This window comes from Lissotriton vulgaris, chromosome 5 (assembly GCF_964263255.1).
Source record: "Lissotriton vulgaris chromosome 5, aLisVul1.2, whole genome shotgun sequence".
NCBI classification, from domain to species: Eukaryota; Metazoa; Chordata; class Amphibia; order Caudata; family Salamandridae; genus Lissotriton; species Lissotriton vulgaris.
This window is the reverse complement of record NC_141693.1, coordinates 1925535663-1925557112: the sequence shown is the minus strand read 5'-3', so window position 1 is coordinate 1925557112 and position 21450 is coordinate 1925535663. Positions and strand designations below refer to the sequence as shown.

Genomic DNA, 21450 nt, shown 5'->3' with positions numbered 1-21450 from the left:
CATCGGTCGGGGGGGGGCGGCCAAGCCCCGGCGGGCGAGCAGGCACCCGGTGAGCTCGCTCCAGAGTGAAAAAAGGAGTAAGCCCCTCCGGTGCCACCACAGTGCGGAACCAGTTCTCCATGTAGGCCACCGCGTCCTCCCCCTCAATCCGTTCCGGCAGGCCTACGACCCGCACGTTGTTCCGTCTATTGCGGCCTTCGGCATCCTCCGCCCTCCATTCCAGTGAGTCCAGTCGGGCCAAAATGTCCGTGATCCTGTGCTCCGCGGTCACCACCGATGGCTTCAGGTCCAGCAACAGCTGGTCATGGTCCTTGACCCTGTCTGCCAGCTTCGCGTGATCCGCGCGTAGCAGCCCCAGGCCCGTGGCCACTTGGGCAATGTCATTGTGCAATGCTTCCTTAGTGGAGGTGATCGCATCAAGGATGGCATCCAAACGCCGGTTCAGCCGCTGTTCCTGGTCAAGCTCCGGGGAGGGACTCTCACTCAGCTGAGTTGATGTCGCCGAGTCCCCCTCGCGACTACCGGGCATCGGCCCTCCGATCGCCGCCATGCCAGGGTGCTGCGTCACAAGTCCTGTCGCCCGTTTTGCGATTACGCCCGTGGGTCCGTGCCGGTCACCGGGCACCAGGCAGCGCAATGTCCCCGCCGACGCTCTCAGGAACAATGGCCAGGTGGACGGGCTCCGTTCCGCCACCCCCCTCCGGCCTGAGGGGGGAAGGATAAGTCTCAGAGCGGTGGCCAACGAGGGTCCCCGGGCTCCTGGGTGAATCAGGTCAGCGTCCCCTGGTCTCAGGACAGAGCACCGCCAATCCTAGTGCCTCAGGCAGCCAAGTGCAGGATCTCGTGCCACTCGGCGACAACTTGGTTCAGGGCCGAAGTTCGGAACCGTCCGACCTCCTCGCCGCCATTTTCTTCTCACCCTCGGCAACACCTCGGCCGCCTCTTCACTCGATCTTCTCGGGGCCAGCAGTCCCCCAGCGACTCTCCGATTGCGCCCAGCTGTCCCCTTACACTTCAGAGGGCAGGAACGTCGTCTTCGGGTCGCCTAGGGTCCCGAAAACAGGAGAATTAGCGGGATTCCGCGCGGAGCTGCGAGCTCACGCCGCCATCCCGATCGGCGTCCAAGCCACGCCCCCTTCACATGACCTCTAAATGAGGTGGAGAAAACAGTGGTTGGGCCAACAAGGCCCTAAATGGGATTCTCATTTTATTTCCTTATTTTTTTTTTCAGTATCACACTTATTTTTTATTCCTTTTTAAAAAATGTTTTTTTTTTCAATTTACCTCGTACAATACATTACTTAAGATTGATTAAGGATTGATATATCAGAATATACAATTCTTCGTTGCTTAGCATAAGGTTCCAAAACAGGATAAATCTTCGAGGAGAAAATCATATGTATTAAGAAACATATACATCAGCATCAGATTATTCAAACATTGGGAAATCCAAAATATAAAATTCATAGTTGCTTAGTATAAGGATCAAAGATAGCATAAGCTTTAGAGGAGAAATTCATATGTATATAAAGATACAGATATATTATTAACCAATCCAGGGGTTTGTCTCCACAAAGCGAGGGGAGCCCAGACAGAAAGGCCCCACTTCTCAGTTTATTTCCATTGTAGCCTGTGAGAGAATTTCTGTTGACATTTCTGTATGGTATGTTATGCTCTGTTAAGTCGATTTGTTGCACACACTTGTCACCTGTGAAGATATCCAGGCTCTTGAGCAGGTCTGTAGGTCAAGCAAGAGTGGTTGTGAGTCAACCGAATGAGATCCATAGGGTTAGTGGACTTGCCAGGTCTTCAGCTTCTTGCGGACGTCTAGTTGTGAAGAAGAGCTCCTGATGTGTAGGGGAGATAGTTCCAGGTCTTGGTGGCAATAAAGGAAAAAGAGTGACCTCCAACGCTACTTCTGTGGATGTGTGGGATATGTGCGAGAGAGAGACGTAGATCGCAGTTGTGTGGTGGGTTGGTAGAAGTGTAGGCGGTGGTTGAGGTAGGCAGGTCCAGTGTTGTGCAGGGCCTTGAATGCGTGGGTGAGCAGCTTTAATTAGCAGCGTTTCTGAAAGGGGAGCCAGTGGAGCTCTCTGAAGTGAGGCAAGATGTTGGTGTGGCGAGGGAGGTAGAGGATGAGTCGGGCGGCGGTGTTCTAAATGGTCTGCAGTCTCTGTTTGAGGTGGGTTGGAATTCCGGCATAGAGTGTGCTTCCATATACTAGCCTGCTTGTGATGATGGATTGAGTGATGGCTCCTCTGGTCGATTTGGGGTAACCACTTGAAGATCTTGTATAGCATTCGTAAGGTGAGGAAGCAAGAGGAAGTGACAGCATTTTCCCGCGGTGCCATGGTGAGTTTGTTGTCCAGGATAAATTGTAGGTTTCTGGTTTGTTCCGATGGGATTGACGTGGGTCCTAATTCCGTACAATTATAATATGGGCTACAATTGGACATACCTGCTTTCATGTATAGTTGTTTTGGTGTAAATGTCATTGTAAAACTGCTGAGGCCCATCAATAAATTAGAGGCAGTGTAAGGGGGTCTGATGAGAAACTAAAGCAGGGGTATGTGCAGGAGAGTAGGCTTAGGCTAGATTAAATACTTGTGGGGGGGCAAGCAGATGACGCCATTCTCAACTGGATGGTCACACACCAAGTCCTTGAACTCCTTTGGTTTATGACACTTGCTGTTCCTTCCTCTCAGGATTCAATGGCTCCCTATGTGAGAATAACATAGATGAGTGCGCCAGCACCCCCTGCCTTAATGGAGGACGGTGCATGGACGGGGTGGGCACATTCACCTGCGACTGCTCGGAAGGTAAGTGATGAAACTGTCCTTCTGCTTCCTTAACTGACTACACCTGCTCTGTGTCCACCATGCATCCTTCCTACGTCCACCCAGCATCCTTCTTGCGTCCACCCTGTGTCTCCCATTTGTAATAATATAATCTTGTTCTCTTTTCGCAAGTGTCCTTCTTTCGTCCACCCTGTTTCTCCCATTTGTAATAATATATTCTTGTTCTCTTTTCATCATTATGCATTTGTCAAGCAACACACGTATCACAGAGTGTTATTCATGGGTGACCTAAACTAGAAACCTGATTGGAAATGTACATCTAAAACTGCTGTTTAATTAGTGAGTGATTTGAGGCCATATAGGGCCTTATTTAGTACCTGGCTGTCTTCACTCCATTCCCAGGTGATCTACAACTCAACGTATTTAGAGTTCTCCACCAGACAGACAGAGGGCATGATTTAGATTTGGCAGACTGTATATTTCTTTACAAATGTGACAGTCTGTCGTTTTACAAATGCATTATGACCTATGGCACCAGTAATACGGCGGACGGTATATCTGTCATGTTTGTGATGTAGTGACCCACCCGCTGAACTCTAATTCAGGCCCAGAGTTCTCTGTGCCTTTAGAGCGGTCACCATCACACCGGCTCCAAAATAGACACTTACTTTGCTGTACGGGTGCCATTTCAATCCGCCGACACAGTATAGGGTTTAGTTTTTCAAATAAAAACTCTCAAAGCGAAAGCTTATTATTCAAAAACAGAAATTAAATGTCTCTGACACACTGGGAGGTGTATCCCAACGTGTAAAAGTCATTTGTGTGTTGTCCTTTTTGGGACCACCAGGCTTTCCATGGCGGTCCTGAGCGGGACAAAGGCACACCAGAATGCCTTCCCTTGATAGGACAGATGGTTAAACGTGCTTAAACAGATGGCCTAATGTCCATGGCCCTGTTGGTCTAGGATTTCAGCTGGTGGAGCGAGAGGAGGCTCGGGCAGCAGAAGCACAGCGGTTTGCCCGACTCTCAATAAATCTGGCGAACCAAAGGGCAGATTTAAAAGTCCCTTGCGTCATCTTTACGACAACGTTGCGTCACTTCTGTGACTGCAGCGGCGTCATAAACCATGCGCTACTATGCAACAGATTTACAACATGACGCATCTATTGAGATGCGTCACATTGTAAAGCCCTGCGCTACATTATACCTGTGTCAGGTATAATGCAGGATCGGTGTTCCATCGCAAGGAAGCCCCATAAAAGTGACGCATCTACAAGATTTCACTGAGTCCCTTTTACATCTATGCTGCATCAAAACCATACGTCTGTTACATGCAGGCGTAAAGAGTGATGCAGCATCGCAAGTATAGGATGCCCCTGAGCAGTCCTGGAGTTGCGTTTCACTTGAGACACAACTCCAGCACTGCGTCACCTATACGCTGACAGATGCGTCACACATCTGTCTCTCCTTGCGCCACGGTGCACCGTATTGTAAATGCGGCACACCCATGGAGGCGCAAGGGGTTCCTAACGTCACGCAAAATAACTGGCGCATCACTGCTGATCTGCAGGGATGCACCAGTTATTGTAATCTGCCCCCAAGAGTTTGGCCGGCCAGGCACCCTGCCAAGTTTGTGATGGAGCACCTTGTCCACCGAACTCCAAGGAAGGCTCTTACTCTCCTCTGTTTATGGTCCCCTGTCACACTTATCCTTAGGGCAGACATCCAAAGCATTGACAGCTGTTTTGTATGGTTGTCCACCGCTTATCCTAGATGTTAGTGTTAATCTTAGATCTACAATACAATAACCCGAAGCTTGAAGTAGGAGGGACATTTCTCTTTCGCTTGACAAGAATTTGCTCTTTCAGACGTTTCTTTCAGTGATTCGAGTTGGGCAGGCAGAGAGTCGCGCTATTTCTTAATTTGTTTAAGAACGGTGCCTCATTTTCATTTCCTTTCAAGCCTCAATCTTGATAAGCGACCTGGAACAATATCTCTTCTACAAATGATGTTATCTACATTAAAATGTCCACTTAGAAGGAATCAAGTTAATAGAGGCTTTCGGTTTAATCTAACCAGAGTGCCTGCTAAATTCATGCTTTGTTTACTATGAAGGGCCTGGTTTGGTTTAGGTCTTAATCACTTAGACTCGTCTCCAAATTAGCCTGTAACTACAAGGAAACTTGTGGTTGAGTTCTCAAAAGTCCTAGCAGGTTGTGTATATGTTTTCCGTCGGAAGCTCTGCATTTCCAGAACGCAGCCGATGGCAGCTCTGCTTTTCAAGTACGGCAGAAGGGTACATGTAACTGCTTTTACATCTGTATGGACTCTGCAAGAGATGGACATTATGGCAGCTATTTGAAGATTTTTTAAAAAGATTTGTAGAAATGTTATGTTCTAACTGGATTTGTTTTATTTTCTGCTCGTGGTTCTTTATAACACATGTTTTGGTTGTCTTTGTATAGAAATGTGTTTTTTTAACTATTTTGTTTTCCTCGCCATGCATTTTGTTCATTCTTTTCCATCTGCTCACCCCTTCACAATATTTCCGTCCTTTTCCTGCCCTCTGTTAGACGGGACCTGGAGGGTCGGCCGAGGACAAGGGGAGAGGTCTCCGGGGAGAGCCGTCTCCAGCGATCGTACAGACAAGTAACTTCCCCCCCACAGAATAGGCACCACACAAGGATAAGATTTAACGTTCTTTATAAGCAATCTTGAAGTACGGTAGAATGGTACAAGGAGGTCTGGACTCAGGGGTCCCCTCGATTCTAGTCTCTTGGATGGGAAAGGGGTAGCGGGACAGTCTTATTACCAATCTGGTGGTTACGATGAGATGACGGGTAGCTCACAATCCTCGAGCTCGGCGTTCTTGAAGGACGGGTTGCGGCAGCGCCAGCAGATCCCGGAGTGGTCGAAGGTGGCAACGGTCCGCGGCAGCGCCAGCAGGTCCCGACGAAGATGGTAGTTACAACGGGTCGCGGCAGCGCCGGCAGGTCCCAACGAAGATGGTAGTTACAACGGGTCGCGGCAGCGCCGGCAGGTCCCAACGAAGATGGTAGTTACAACGGGTCGCGGCAGCGCCAGCAGGTCCCAACGAAGATGGTGGATTGCAGAGGGCCGCGGCAGCGCCAGCGGCAGGACGACAGCTCACAAGGCAGGGCTGCGGCAGCGCCAGCAGTCCGTCAAGGATGAGTTCTTCTCGGTGTCTCTCGACTCCAGGATACAACTGCCTTCCTGCTCTGGAGCTGCCCCAGTTATAGGTCTAGAATAAACAAAAGAAGTGCAAATACTGTGACTGATTTCACAGAAAACAACTCAATTGGGAACCAGACTAACAATGACTCAATTGCTAGTCGGCTTTTGAAATAAATCAATTATATTTATTTATATATATTTTTGAAATGCCTTATTTTTTTGTACAGACAAACAAACAATGGCAAGATACTTTGTGTATTTATATGTATATATATAGAAAGACAAACAGAAGATGAGCAGAATAAATTACAAAGTAGGACAGGCAGTCCGTGTTGTGAACACAATCTTTCATGCATCAGTCATTCCACATTCACACTCGCATTCCTTCCATACCATAATCAACATTGTGCATGTGAAATAAGACAAGCAAAGAGATCAACGAGGTCAGGCAAGCAAAGTCAAGAGCAAATCAGAAATAACACTAAAAATGTTGAAAAATACTTAATATCACAGCAATTGTATGACAGGCATAATATATACAATTCCTTTCTGACCGAAAAACCTAAAACAACAAAAGGTACACAAGGTCGACGCGTTTCGAATCGGACCCTTTGTCCGATTCTCATCAGGACCAGAGAATCTGAAAAAAGGAAAAAATTTCCTTTAGTAACTTTACGTTTACAGAGTGAGAACAGCGACCAACAAAGCCAAGCATAGCCTCCTACCTGTGTGTATTCAGTGTTAGGTCACGGGGGTTGCTGTGGACAAAGAGTTAGCCTATGGTTAGTAATATATAACAAACCTGCAGTCATCTATAGGGGTGTACAGATAAAGAAATATACCTGCATCAAGTGTTGTTTAATCCAAAGGGGCTGCGTGCAAAATGGGAGTCGTCAGGGAGCCATCATGACGAGGCGCTTTTTATGTGAAGGCTGTGAACGTGGAAGACATATGTACCATGAGTTGTTTGCAATACAGGGAAAGTAGCGTTGAGCTAGTTCACTAGAATAGTAATGAAGCGCTAAGTACCTCTGGGACGTGGAAGATTGCTCGGGGTCCCGTTCCGATTGTTTGTATAGGGTGGTCGATCAACAATTCACAGCCGCTGGCTGAAAAGGAACCGGGAAGCGCGCGTTAGTTCTTACGCTCGGAAATTAAAAAATATAACTAAACGTCGCGCAAAAACCGCATAGCAGTGTTACCTTGTGTGAACTCCTCTCGCAGCGTAAACCGGGGTGTCTCTTAGTATTCAGCAAGCCGGTGTTCATGTTCTGGGTTCAAGCAGGACCATTGAATGAAGGCATACAGTGCGCGAGATTTCAGTCACATGGTCTCAAGGAGAGTTATGGGAGTTGTAGTTGCAAAGTGAAAATGAGGTGAATCGCGTTGTTTTTTAGAGCACTCGAGAGACTTCAGAGAGTTCATTTAGCCCATTAAGGACCGTATCGAATTTTAGGATAAGGGTAGCTTCACGTTGACACAGTTTTTCTTCGATGTCGCCGCCCCTTATGTCTAGATCCACCTTTGATAACACAGTCCATTTGATGTCCTGTTCCGTATGTCCAGCAGCAGTCCAATGATTGACAAGTGGTGCATTTGCAACAACTTTTCTCACTCTTGATTTATGTTGGCTGATGCGCTGCCTGATTTCCTGAGATGTTTTGCCAACATACAATTTTTGGCAGAGGCATAAGATTCCGTAGACAACATTTTTAGATTTACAATTAGTGAATGTCTGGTGCCTCCAAAAAACACCATTGTGCGAAAAGACGTCACCCTCAATCGTTTTGTCGCAACACACACAGGTGCCACATTTATGATGTCCCCGTATAGGCTATATAGGTCTGGCGCCCTTTGATGTCCGGACCCTCGCACTTGGAGGTCGGGAGGTCTGGGATGAGGGAGTCCAGACACCCAGCAGGGGGGTGGAGCCAGTGCCCGGGGAGGCTGGGGGCGATCGGCACCTGGCGGGGGAGAGCCATTGACACTTCTTGACCTGCCAAGTGGTCCGTTCACCTCCTGGTGGATGGTGGTGCCGGGATGTCGGGGCCTGGCCAGGCCCAGGGCTGGGGTCGAGTTGAGGCGACGCGGCCTCGTGGTGCAGTGTCCAAGATGGCGGCCGGCCCGGGCAATGGTGCTGACGGTGGCCCGGGCCAGTAATACAGAGATGTCCGGGAGCAGGAGTCCCGTAGGGGACGGTTTGCGAGTTGCTTCTGTGGGTAGCACCTGGAGAGCCGGTGCCCGGGCCCTGTCGGGCGGGGAGGGAGCGAGCCCTTCATGTGGCCTGTCCAACATGCGTCCCCCCCAGCTGAAGGCGGGGAGAGACACCCATCTTTTTGGGGACTTTCCACGTCGAGGCCGAAAAAGCGTGACAGGCCATCTGCGTTGGCGTGATCCTGGCCAGGGCGGTGCTCCACAGTGAAGTCCATCCCCTGCAGGGAGATGGACCATCGCAATAGCTTGGGATTCTCCCCCCGCATCTGCATTAACCATTGCAGGGGGCGATGATCTGTTTGCACCCGAAAGTGGGTACCGAAGAGGTAGGGCCGGAGCTTCTTGAGGGCCCACACTACTGCGAAGGCCTCCCTCTCGATGGTGCTCCAGCGCTGTTCCCGGTCCAGTAGGCGTCTGCTGATGAAGGCCACTGGTTGGTCGACTCCCTCGGGGTTCAGTTGGGAGAGGACGGCCCCAATGCCATGGTCGGAGGCATCAGTCTGGACGATGAACTCTCGGCTGTAGTCGGGAGCCTGGAGCACAGGGGCGGTGCACATGGCGGCCTTCAGCTTCTCGAAGGCCGCTTGACAGTCAGGAGTCCAGTTGACTCTTTTTGGTTGGTTCTTGGATGTCAGTGCCGTGAGGGGCCCCACAATGCTGCCGTAGTCCTTCACAAACCGCCGGTAGTACCCGGTGAGCCCCAAGAAGGCTCGGACCTCGGTTTGGGTGATGGGTGGCTGCCAGGACTGGATGGCAGCGATCTTGAGCTGGAGGGGGGCCACCAGACCGCTCCCCACTTGGTGTCCGAGGTAGGTCACGGACCCCTGGCCGATCTGGCATTTGCTGGCCTTGATTGTGAGGCCGGCCTGTTGGAGGGCCTGCAGGACCTCTCGGAGGTGGTTGAGGTGGTCTGACCAGTGGCGGCTGTACACTGCGATATCGTCCAGGTAGGCGGCGCTGAAATCTTCGAGGCCCGCCAATACCTGGTTCACCAGTCGCTGGAAAGTGGCTGGAGCATTTTTCATGCCGAATGGCATCACTTTGAATTGGTAGTGGACATCCGGGGTGGAGAAAGCGGATCGTTCTTGAGCCCTGGGGGTGAGGCCGATCTGCCAGTAATCTGCTGTCAGGTCGAAGATGCTGAGGTAGCGGGCAGCCCCCATGCGGTCGATCAGCTCATCTGCTCGGGGAATGGGGTGAGCGTCGGTTCGGGTGACAGCGTTCAGACCCGGATAGTCAACACAGAATCGGAGCTCAGGGGTGGTGCCGGGGGCAGCAGCTTTGGGGACCAGTACGACTGGGCTGGCCCAGGGGCTGTCCGAGGGTTCGATGACTCCGAGGGTGAGCATCTTGGAGACTTCGTCTTGGATGCAGGCACGTACCCGATCTGGCACGCGGTACGCCCGATGTCTGATGGGGGGACTGTCCCCCGTGTCCACGTCGTGCAGGCACCAGGGGGTGACCCCTGGGGTGAGGGAAAAGAGGGCTGCGAACTGCAGCAGGAGAGCCCGACAGTCTTGGCGCTGCTCTGAGGTCAGGGCATCTGACAGCCGGACCCCGTCTACCGAACCATCTTTTTCACGTGCCCTCAGGAGGTCAGGGAGGGGCTCGGAGTCTTCTTCCGTTCCACTGTCTGTAGCCATCAATAGGCTGAGCTCCGAGCGTACAAAGTGAGGCTTGAGTCTGTTGGCGTGGAGGACCCGGAGGGGGTTCCGGGAAGATTCCATGTCGATGAGATAGGTGACGGGGCTCTTGCGCTCGACCACCTTGAAGGGCCCCGTCCACTTATCTTGCAGGGCACAAGGTTCAGTGGGGGACATCACCCATACTTGCTGGCCAGGTACGAACTCTATGGAGGAGGCGTTCTGATCGTACCATTTCTTCATGTCCTCCTGACTGGCTTCAAGATTGGCTTTGGCGATTTCTCGGAACCGCCTGGTCTGATTGCGGAGGGTCAGGAGGTACTTGTAGACGTCTGGAGGGGTTTTCAGGGGGGCCATCTCCCAACCTTCCTTGACTAGGCTGAGGGGCCCTCGAACAGGTTGCCCGTACAAGAGTTCGAAGGGGCTGAAGCCGAGGGACTTCTGAGGGACTTCTCGGTAGGCGAAGAGGAGGCACGGGAGGAGCACATCCCACTGGCGGCGGAGGGGCTCTTCTAACCCCATAATCATTCCCTTGAGTGTACGGTTGAACCGCTCAACCAGTCCGTTCCCCTGGGGGTGATAGGGGGTTGTGAATCGGTAGGTGACCCCGCACTGCTGCGAGAGGGATTTCATGTATTTCGAAATTAAGTTTGTGCCTCTGTCGCTGACGACTTCCCGGGGGAAGCCCACTCGGGAGAAGATCCCCATTAAGGCTCGGCCGACCACCTGTGCGGTTACAGTTCGAAGGGGGACGGCCTCGGGATAGCGGGTGGCATGGTCCACCAGTACCAGGATAAAACGATGTCCTTGTGCTGTTCGGGGGTCCAGGGGCCCCACAATGTCTATTCCCACTTTTTCGAACGGGGTGGTAACCACTGGAAAGGGCTGCAGGGGTGCCTTGAGTTTGCGGCCGCTCTTTCCACTGGCCTGACAAGTGGGACAAGACCGGCAGTGGTTGAGTACGTCATTTCTCATTTTGGGCCAGTAAAAGTGGGTCACCAGGCGGTTGTAGGTTTTGTCCTGACCCAAGTGTCCGGCCAGGGGGACATCGTGGGCCAAGTTCAGCAGGAAGTCTCTAAAACGGAGGGGCACCACTAACACTCGACTGGCCCCCAACTCGGCGATTCTCTGTTCACTGTACAATAGATCATTGTCCCAATAGATCCAGTGGGCCCCGGCGGTATCTCCCGCGCTCTGGGCGAGGGCTTGTTGGCGTAGTCCCTCGAGGGAGGGACATGTCTTCTGTTCTTGACGGAATTGCTCCTGTGTCGGTCCCCCTTCTTGACGCCACTGAGCCAGGTCTGGGAGATCCTGGGGCTGAGCGAGTTCAACGGTGTCGGCGTCCTCCACTGGAGCGATCGAGGGGGGAGGTGCTGGCCATTCGGGTTCTTCTGGTTGGGGGATGGCGCGGGCCGCCATGGACCGGGTGGTTACGCACGCCCAGTCCGGAAGGCCCAACATCCCCAGGTGTTCTCTTCTTTCTACGGCGGCCCATGGGGAACTCTCGAGATCGTTCCCCAGGAGACAGTCCACGGGGGCATCATCGCGGACCGTCACCTTCAGCATGCCGGATACTCCTCCCCACTCGAAGGGGACGCAGGCCATCCGACACATGCTCTCTGAATTGTCGGCTGACCGGACGGGGCAGAGAATGTTCGGTATTATTTGCTCGGGGGTCACCAGGTGACAGCGGACGGCCGTCACACTGGCCCCTGTGTCACGTAGGGCTTCGGCCTTGCGCCCATTGATGCTCACCCACTGACTATACTTTCTGGTGTTGGCGGGTAGGGGAGCCCGCGGGACCATGTCTCTCCCTCCCAGGCACGCCAGGACCATGGCGGCCGGCTCCCATTCTTGTTGCTCGTGTCCGTACTCTTCTTGGTCCTCGGAGACGTGCTCTTCTCCGAGGGCGGCGGCTGCTACCTGGCGGGGCCTCGGAGTCTGGTTCTGTGGACAGTTCGGGTCATTGGCGTAGTGACCGACTCGCTGGCATCGCTGACACGTGACATTGGCTCTGGACCCCGGGCGCATCGGGGGGTTGCCCCTGTTGGCCGGGGGCGGGGTGCTGGTGGCGGGAGCGGCCGGGACGGTGTCTTTCCCCCGGCCCTGGCCTCCTCCTCCTCCTCGGGGGCGGTGATGGCCTTGGTTGTTCCTGTTCTGCTCGTTCGGGCCACCCTGGCCCACTCGGGTGCTCTCCCATCGGTCAGCCTCGGCGGCGAGCTGCCGTGGATCAGTCATTTTACTGTCGAGGAGTTGCTGCCTGAGCTCGACAAAGCAGTTATTGGAGAGGTGCTCCCACACAACAAGGTTAAAAAGCTGCTCGTAGGTCGTTACGTTGCTCCCCTTGATCCACCCCTCGAGGGCTCGGCTGAAATAGTTCACGTATTCCACCCAAGTTGTACCCGGGATTCGGGTACAGTCGCGGAACCTCTGGCGGTACATTTCGGGTGTCAGCCCATATCGAGTGAGGAGGGCGGCCTTCATGTGATCATAGGACGTCATTTGGTGATCCGGGAGCTGTAACAGGGCATCACGGCCTTCATTGACGAACCTCCCCCATAGACCGGCTCCCCAGTCACTTCGATCGATCCGGTGAGAGGCCATGGCGATCTCATAGGCCTTGAACCACTGCTGTATGTCGTCGTTTCGGTAGAACTCTCGGACGACATCTTTGGGAATGTGGACCTTTGGTTCTGAAGTTCCTGGGGTGCGTGGTTGCTCGGGCACCCCCAGGTCCTTGCCTTGCTTACGTAGTTCTATTTCTGCTAGTTTGCGCTCGTGTTCATATGCCAGTCTTTTTTCTTCCAGCTCTCTTTGTCTCTGTTTTTCCTCCCGCTCTTCTCGGAGCCGTAAGTGTTCTAGGTTCAATTTTTGTTCCGCCAGTTTTAGTTCTCCATCCATTTTGAGCCGTGCCAACTCTAGTTCATGCAGTCTGTTTTTCTCTCGCTCTTGGATCTCTTCCCGGGAGAGACCCGTTCTCCTTTCCTCGGAAGGAGCGGGGTTGGTTTCCGGTGCTTCGACGCGTTGGTCCCGGGGACCAGCGGGGTTTGCCTCTGCCCATGATTCTAGGGCGTGTTTAAAGTCATCTTTTGTGCTCAGACCGGTGGTAGCAATGCCCAGTTCCATACAAAATTGTTTTAATTCTCGATGGTTGTACTCTTCCAGCTTGTCCATTTGGAATTTCTCTGTAGACCCGCTCTCTTGGGCCGGCATTGTGGTTTAGTCGTGGGGTGAGTTGCTTTCTGTACGATTACGCGTTGGTTCGGATCCCGCCGCTGCCACCAATGTTAGACGGGACCTGGAGGGTCGGCCGAAGACAAGGGGAGAGGTCTCCGGGGAGAGCCGTCTCCAGCGATCGTACAGACAAGTAACTTCCCCCCCACAGAATAGGCACCACACAAGGATAAGATTTAACGTTCTTTATAAGCAATCTTGAAGTACGGTAGAATGGTACAAGGAGGTCTGGACTCAGGGGTCCCCTCGATTCTAGTCTCTTGGATGGGAAAGGGGTAGCGGGACAGTCTTATTACCAATCTGGTGGTTACGATGAGATGACGGGTAGCTCACAATCCTCGAGCTCGGCGTTCTTGAAGGACGGGTTGCGGCAGCGCCAGCAGATCCCGGAGTGGTCGAAGGTGGCAACGGTCCGCGGCAGCGCCAGCAGGTCCTGACGAAGATGGTAGTTACAACGGGTCGCGGCAGCGCCGGCAGGTCCCAACGAAGATGGTAGTTACAACGGGTCGCGGCAGCGCCGGCAGGTCCCAACGAAGATGGTAGTTACAACGGGTCGCGGCAGCGCCAGCAGGTCCCAACGAAGATGGTGGATTGCAGAGGGCCGCGGCAGCGCCAGCGGCAGGACGACAGCTCACAAGGCAGGGCTGCGGCAGCGCCAGCAGTCCGTCAAGGATGAGTTCTTCTCGGTGTCTCTCGACTCCAGGATACAACTGCCTTCCTGCTCTGGAGCTGCCCCAGTTATAGGTCTAGAATAAACAAAAGAAGTGCAAATACTGTGACTGATTTCACAGAAAACAACTCAATTGGGAACCAGACTAACAATGACTCAATTGCTAGTCGGCTTTTGAAATAAATCAATTATATTTATTTATATATATTTTTGAAATGCCTTATTTTTTTGTACAGACAAACAAACAATGGCAAGATACTTTGTGTATTTATATGTATATATATAGAAAGACAAACAGAAGATGAGCAGAATAAATTACAAAGTAGGACAGGCAGTCCGTGTTGTGAACACAATCTTTCATGCATCAGTCATTCCACATTCACACTCGCATTCCTTCCATACCATAATCAACATTGTGCATGTGAAATAAGACAAGCAAAGAGATCAACGAGGTCAGGCAAGCAAAGTCAAGAGCAAATCAGAAATAACACTAAAAATGTTGAAAAATACTTAATATCACAGCAATTGTATGACAGGCATAATATATACAATTCCTTTCTGACCGAAAAACCTAAAACAACAAAAGGTACACAAGGTCGACGCGTTTCGAATCGGACCCTTTGTCCGATTCTCATCAGGACCAGAGAATCTGAAAAAAGGAAAAAATTTCCTTTAGTAACTTTACGTTTACAGAGTGAGAACAGCGACCAACAAAGCCAAGCATAGCCTCCTACCTGTGTGTATTCAGTGTTAGGTCACGGGGGTTGCTGTGGACAAAGAGTTAGCCTATGGTTAGTAATATATAACAAACCTGCAGTCATCTATAGGGGTGTACAGATAAAGAAATATACCTGCATCAAGTGTTGTTTAATCCAAAGGGGCTGCGTGCAAAATGGGAGTCGTCAGGGAGCCATCATGACGAGGCGCTTTTTATGTGAAGGCTGTGAACGTGGAAGACATATGTACCATGAGTTGTTTGCAATACAGGGAAAGTAGCGTTGAGCTAGTTCACTAGAATAGTAATGAAGCGCTAAGTACCTCTGGGACGTGGAAGATTGCTCGGGGTCCCGTTCCGATTGTTTGTATAGGGTGGTCGATCAACAATTCACAGCCGCTGTTAGACGGGACCTGGAGGGTCGGCCGAAGACAAGGGGAGAGGTCTCCGGGGAGAGCCGTCTCCAGCGATCGTACAGACAAGTAACTTCCCCCCCACAGAATAGGCACCACACAAGGATAAGATTTAACGTTCTTTATAAGCAATCTTGAAGTACGGTAGAATGGTACAAGGAGGTCTGGACTCAGGGGTCCCCTCGATTCTAGTCTCTTGGATGGGAAAGGGGTAGCGGGACAGTCTTATTACCAATCTGGTGGTTACGATGAGATGACGGGTAGCTCACAATCCTCGAGCTCGGCGTTCTTGAAGGACGGGTTGCGGCAGCGCCAGCAGATCCCGGAGTGGTCGAAGGTGGCAACGGTCCGCGGCAGCGCCAGCAGGTCCTGACGAAGATGGTAGTTACAACGGGTCGCGGCAGCGCCGGCAGGTCCCAACGAAGATGGTAGTTACAACGGGTCGCGGCAGCGCCGGCAGGTCCCAACGAAGATGGTAGTTACAACGGGTCGCGGCAGCGCCAGCAGGTCCCAACGAAGATGGTGGATTGCAGAGGGCCGCGGCAGCGCCAGCGGCAGGACGACAGCTCACAAGGCAGGGCTGCGGCAGCGCCAGCAGTCCGTCAAGGATGAGTTCTTCTCGGTGTCTCTCGACTCCAGGATACAACTGCCTTCCTGCTCTGGAGCTGCCCCAGTTATAGGTCTGGCGCCCTTTGATGTCCGGACCCTCGCACTTGGAGGTCGGGAGGTCCGGGATGAGGGAGTCCAGACACCCAGCAGGGGGGTGGAGCCAGTGCCCGGGGAGGCTGGGGGCGATCGGCACCTGGCGGGGGAGAGCCATCGACACTTCTTCCTCCCATTGACCTGCCAAGTGGTCCGTTCACCTCCTGGTGGATGGTGGTGCCGGGATGTCGGGGCCTGGCCAGGCCCAGGGTTGGGGTCGAGTTGAGGCCACGCGGCCTCGTGGTGCAGTGTCCAAGATGGCGGCCGGCCCGGGCAATGGTGCTGATGGTGGCCCGGGCCAGTAATACAGAGATGTCCGGGAGCAGGAGTCCCGTAGGGGACGGTTTGCGAGTTGCTTCTGTGGGTAGCACCTGGAGAGCCGGTGCCCGGGCCCTGTCGGGCGGGGAGGGAGCGAGCCCTTCATGTGGCCTGTCCAACACCCTCCCTTTCCATTACTGCCTAGATTCCATCCTCTGCCCACCCCTTCCATTACTGCCTAGATTCCATCCTCTGCCCACCCCTTCGATTACTGCCTAGATTCCATCCTCTGCCCACCCCTTCCATTACTGCCTAGATTCCATCCTCTGCCCACTCCTTCCATTACTGCCTAGATTCCATCCTCTGCCCACCCCTTCCATTACTGCCTAGATTCCATCCTCTGCCCACCCCTTCCATTACTGCCTAGATTCCATCCTCTGCCCACTCCTTCCCTTACTGCCTAGATTCCATCCTCTGCCCACCCTTCCATTACTGCCTAGATTCCATCTCCTGCCCACCCCTTCCATTACTGCCTAGATTCCATCCTCTGCCCACCCCTTTCCATTACTGCCCAGATTCTTCCTCTTTTCTGCTGCTTCATAGATGATAGTGCTGCATTTGATAAAGTGTCTCGCAACACTCTGGTGGAAACTAGACGCCGGGGGGATCCCAGGGGATCTGCTCGTAGCCCTCATCTCCTTGCACAAGAATGCATGGGTATCAAGTGAGAACAGGCCCTTCGACTATCTCTGCAAAACTTTCCACCACAGACGGCCTGAAGCAAGGATGCGTTCTGCCACCCCTCCTGTTTAATCTCTATACCGCCGACCTTGGGTGATTCTTGGAGCACAGCAGCCTGCTTCCGCCTCAACTGGGCCAATCGAAACCGAAACTGCACATTTTACAATACACTGATGACATCGTCATAATGGATCACGCCAAACCTGGCATTCAACACGCCCTGAGTGAGCGCGACATATATAATAAAGTTAATGCCCTAAAATTTATCAGGACAAAACCAAGGTCCTGATTTTTGGCTACTGCCAAAAAAGACATTTTTAATGTGGATCATTGGGTCTGCGAAGATCAAATCGACACCGAAGTATAACTACCTGGGTGTATGGTTTAGCGAGTCCTCCAGGCCATCAGCCCACCCAGCCACCCTGAAGAAAAGATCCGGAGTTATAACATACAGCCTGACCCGTCTCAATCAGAGTCTGAGCAACCCCTCAGCCGAGCCATACTGAAGGTGATAAAAGCTACCCTTCTTCCCGAAGCATGCGCGGCTAGCCTTGACCACGCCCAGAACATGAATTACAAACACATTTTTCAACTCCCTAAATGTACACACAGGGCAAGATTGTGACTCGAGCTGGGCCTCATAACACAGTCTCTTTCATGTGAAGCAGTTACCTTGAAGTACTCCATAAATGTACTAAAAGCCCCAGACAACACCCTCAAAGCTTGTCTACAAGAAATCTCTGCGAGTCCTTGGAATCCATGGCACCGACACATGAAAAGGCCATAAGATCCCTACAAATTGATGAATCAGCGCTAAAATCAAACTCGATTTCCTGCGCAGTTTGGAAAAGGTCCATAAACAAGCTGGCGAGACAATTCTCCTACCAGCTGGACTTCCGGACATTAAAATGGTCAACTATTCTCTCTGTTCAGATTAACTCATATTTCCCAGGCCTACAGCAACCATACCTTTCAGACTGCTTAACCTCTTCGGTGATCATGATGGAGCGGTTCCGCCATGAGCGCCGGTTGGGCTGTGCTTATGACGGAACCGTTCCGTCACGGCCACACCCGTTTCTTAGAACCTTCCGCACAGCGCGAAAATTCGCGCCGCGCTGAAGGGGTTAATCTTGCTGCTCGCATGAATATTATGTTTATGCGCCTTCTAGGCCTGCGAACCATCGATTTTAACCAAAGGGCCCCATGTAGAGAGGAGGGGGCCTGCAGGTTATGCAACTATAGGTCTGAATAATGGTTCCATCCTTTGTGCTGCTGTCCTTCTTTTGATGCCCCCAGGAGATTTCTTCTGAACTCATTATACCAAAAGAGGGGCACTTACACATGCTTGGAGACATCTGCACTTTTGTTTCACATTAACAGACACTCAAAGGCTTGCAAGGTGCAGAAAATATGTGAGAATCCTGGAAGATGTACTTTCCCCTCATAGAGCCCCTCCCAAACTGGTCTTCGCTCCTCAAAAACTCATAATTGATTACTTTATAGCATGCCCCAGAGTTTTATCACCACACTAAGTCACTTTATTCATTTTATTGCTGAGTTTAACGCTTTTATTTGTAATAAGGTCACTGTGCAAGAATGTCTTTTATGACCAATGATTTTTAAATGTGATGGCAGTATGACCTCTGCTTCCAAGGATGTATTGAAGGTACCACCATTACAATGGTTTTAATTAAATGTGCAAATAGTTTAATAATAAATAAATACTGCCCAGATTCCATCCTCTGCCCACCCTTTCCGTTACTGCCTAGATTTCCTCCTCTGCCCACCCTTTCGATTACTGCCTAGATTCCATCTTCTGTTATCCACTTACCCGGTCATTCCCCACTCACATATCTATTCACCACCAGCCTTCTAATCAGTATCATCCTTCCATTCTTGATCCTTCTATTCTCTGCCCATTCCACCATTTTGTAGTAAGTATATGGCGACTGAGGGCCTTTCAGCAGGGCTCAGTCCACAGCAGATAGTACAACAGTTCCATTTCAACCCTTCCATTCTCTCTCCACCCTTTTATTCTCTGCCTAACCTTCAATGATTTACCCATCCTTCCATTCACCAATATTGGATAATGCACCGACCTTCCATACTCTGACCAGTTTGCCGCCCATCCTACCCTCCACCCGTGCATCCAGAGTCTGCGCTTGCTATTGTCCATCTATCCTTACATACTCAACACCCATCCTTCCGTTCAATACCAGTCCTTCGATTCTCCACCCATCCTTCTACACTCTACCTGTGCATCCAGTGTCTATGTATTCTATTATCCACCGATCCATGTATACTCAACATCCATCCTTCTGTTCAATACCAGTACTTCGATTCTCAACCCATCCTTCTACACTCCAACCGTGCATCCAGGGTCTGCACATTCAATTATCCACCCATTCCTATATACTCAACATCCATCCTTCCATTCAATAACAAGCCTTCGATTCTCCACCCATCCTTCTACACTCCACCCGTGCATCCAGTGTCTACGCATTTTATTATCCATCCATCCTTATATACTCAACATCCATCCTTCTGTTCAATACCAGTCCTTCGGTTCTCCACCCATCCGTTTACTCTCAACCCATTGTTCTAACCCCCACCCATCCTTTCTATGAAAGTGCATTCAAGTATGCATCCATCCATATGTTCAACATCAATCTTTCTGTTTAATAGCCACCCTTCAATTCTCCACCCATCTTTCTACTCTCCAACCACCTTTCTACTCTCCTCCCATCCTTCTTGTGTATATTCATTTTATTAACCATCAATCCTTACAGTCAACACCCATCCTTCTGCTCAATACCCATCCTTAAGTTCTCCACCTATCCTTTCGTTTAATACCATCCTTTGATTCTCCTACCAGCCTTCTAGTCTTCACCCACCCTTCAACTTTCCCCAAATCCTCCACACTCTACCCATTCTTCCAGTTTTGGGGCATTCTAATACCCATTTACCCTTAAATATTCCTCACCCAATATTTAGGTCAATACTCATCCTTCGAATCTCCACCCTGCTACTCTCTATCCCTCCTTTGATTCTCCACCTATCCATCCAATCTTTACTTGTCCAACCATTGACGTAAGATGACATAACAAGTGAATATGTAACACTCACTGGTCAACTCCTGAGGTGTCTTGATGCTCAGTAACTTGTTTATTGTTTCCTAACTCAATTCTACTCCTTTTATTGACCTCGGAACTTAGCAAACTCTGAGTGGACTTGCTGTAATACGAACCTGTGACCATGGTGACAAACGGGGTTAGATGTGGCCTTCCATGATCCACCCTTTCCATCTTGTATCCGTCAGTCTCAACTATCTGCCCATGATTCCTTTCTCTGCTGATCCTTCCATTTTTCCATTCTCTTGCCATTGTGTGTCCATTCTGCCCATCCCTGTCCATCTGCCTATTCTTCATAACACTTCGAGTGTGTGTCCACTCTTCCCATTCTTGCATGTTCACTCATTCCGGATCCATCCTACCCACCCTTCCATCCCTCCCTTCCCTTCCCTTTCATCCCTCCATTCCCTGCCCACCCTCGCTTTCCGGTCCATCCTTCCATTGTCTTCCCATCCTTCCCTCCTCTTTCATTCTCTGCCCATTCTTCCCTTTCTGTTCCATCCTTCCATTCTCTGCCCACCCTTCCTTTTCCCTTCCATACTCTACCCAGCCTTCGCTTCCACCCTTCCATTCTCTGCCCACCCTTCACTTTCCATTCCACCCTTCTAATATTTGCCCATCTTTCTGTCCCCCTTTCATTCTTCCAATCGCTACCTACCTTTCAAGTTTTGTTCAATCCTTCTGTTCTATGCCCATCCTTTCCTCCCCTTTCATCCTTCCATTCTCTGTCCAGCTTTTCTTTCCTTTCCATCCTTCGATTCTCTGCCCATTTATCCCTTCAATTCTCTGCCCACCCTTCCCTTTCTCTTCATTCCTTCTATTTTCTGCCCATCCTTCCCCTTTTATCCTATTGTTCTCTACCCATCCCCCTCTCCCCTTTCATCCTTCCATTCTCTGCCCAGTTTTTTTCCATTCCGTTCTCTGCTACTGTAAAACTTCCATTCTCTGTCCATCCTTCCCTTTCTCTTCAGTCCTTTTGTGCTCTGCCCATCCGTCCCCCCTTTCATCCTTCTGTTATTTCTATCCTTTTCTCCTCTTCCATCCTCCCATTCTCTGCCAAGCCTTCCCTTTCTCTTCAATCCTTCTGTTCTCTGTCCTTCCGCCCCTCCCCCTTTCACCCTTCTATTCTCTGCCCATATGTCTCTTTCCTTGTCATCCTTCCATTCTCTTTCCAACATTTCCTTTCCCTTCCATTCTTCCACCATCCCTCCTCCTTCCATTCTTCATGAACCTTATATCTTTCTTCCATCATTTCCCCCTTTTCCTAACACATTTTCCTTATATCAGCATGTGATACATGAACATCTGCTTTGCTCTTTACCAGTGCTTAATTTGAGCCTGAGGTTTCTGGTGCTTGGCACCGGCTCTCATGGCAGTCTGCCACAAGGTGTCACTGTAAATTTAATTTAGAGTTCAGCACATCAATAGCTGTTTAATTATTCAATATGCATTGAAAATGACTAGCACCTGTCGCCCAAGCAATCCTTATAGTTTTGGGGTCTGGAAAAGTCTAAAATAGCACACTTGTGATGGTTAGTCGTAGTGCTAACACTGTCATTGGCAGCGCTGGCAGGGGAAATGGGTGGGGCAAGCTGCCATGGCCTCCTGACGAGGGCCCTGGCACCTACTTATTTTTTATTAAGCACTGCTCTTTACTCCAAAAGCTATGACATGTAATGGAATAAATGTGCAATGGTATTGTGTAGTTCCTATAAACCTATATAGGATCTGCTTGT

General features: G+C 51.0%; 1 protein-coding gene across 1 annotated transcript in view; it reads left to right on the top strand.

The window, feature by feature from the left end:
• NOTCH4 (notch receptor 4) overlaps nucleotides 1-21450 on the top strand; it is a 366092-nt gene that overhangs the window by 185109 nt on the left and 159533 nt on the right. Inside the window, exon 12 of the mRNA XM_086924525.1 lies at nucleotides 2706-2819. Within this exon, the coding sequence (XP_086780651.1) occupies nucleotides 2706-2819 (114 nt within the window). The remainder of the gene's footprint in view (nucleotides 1-2705; nucleotides 2820-21450) is intronic.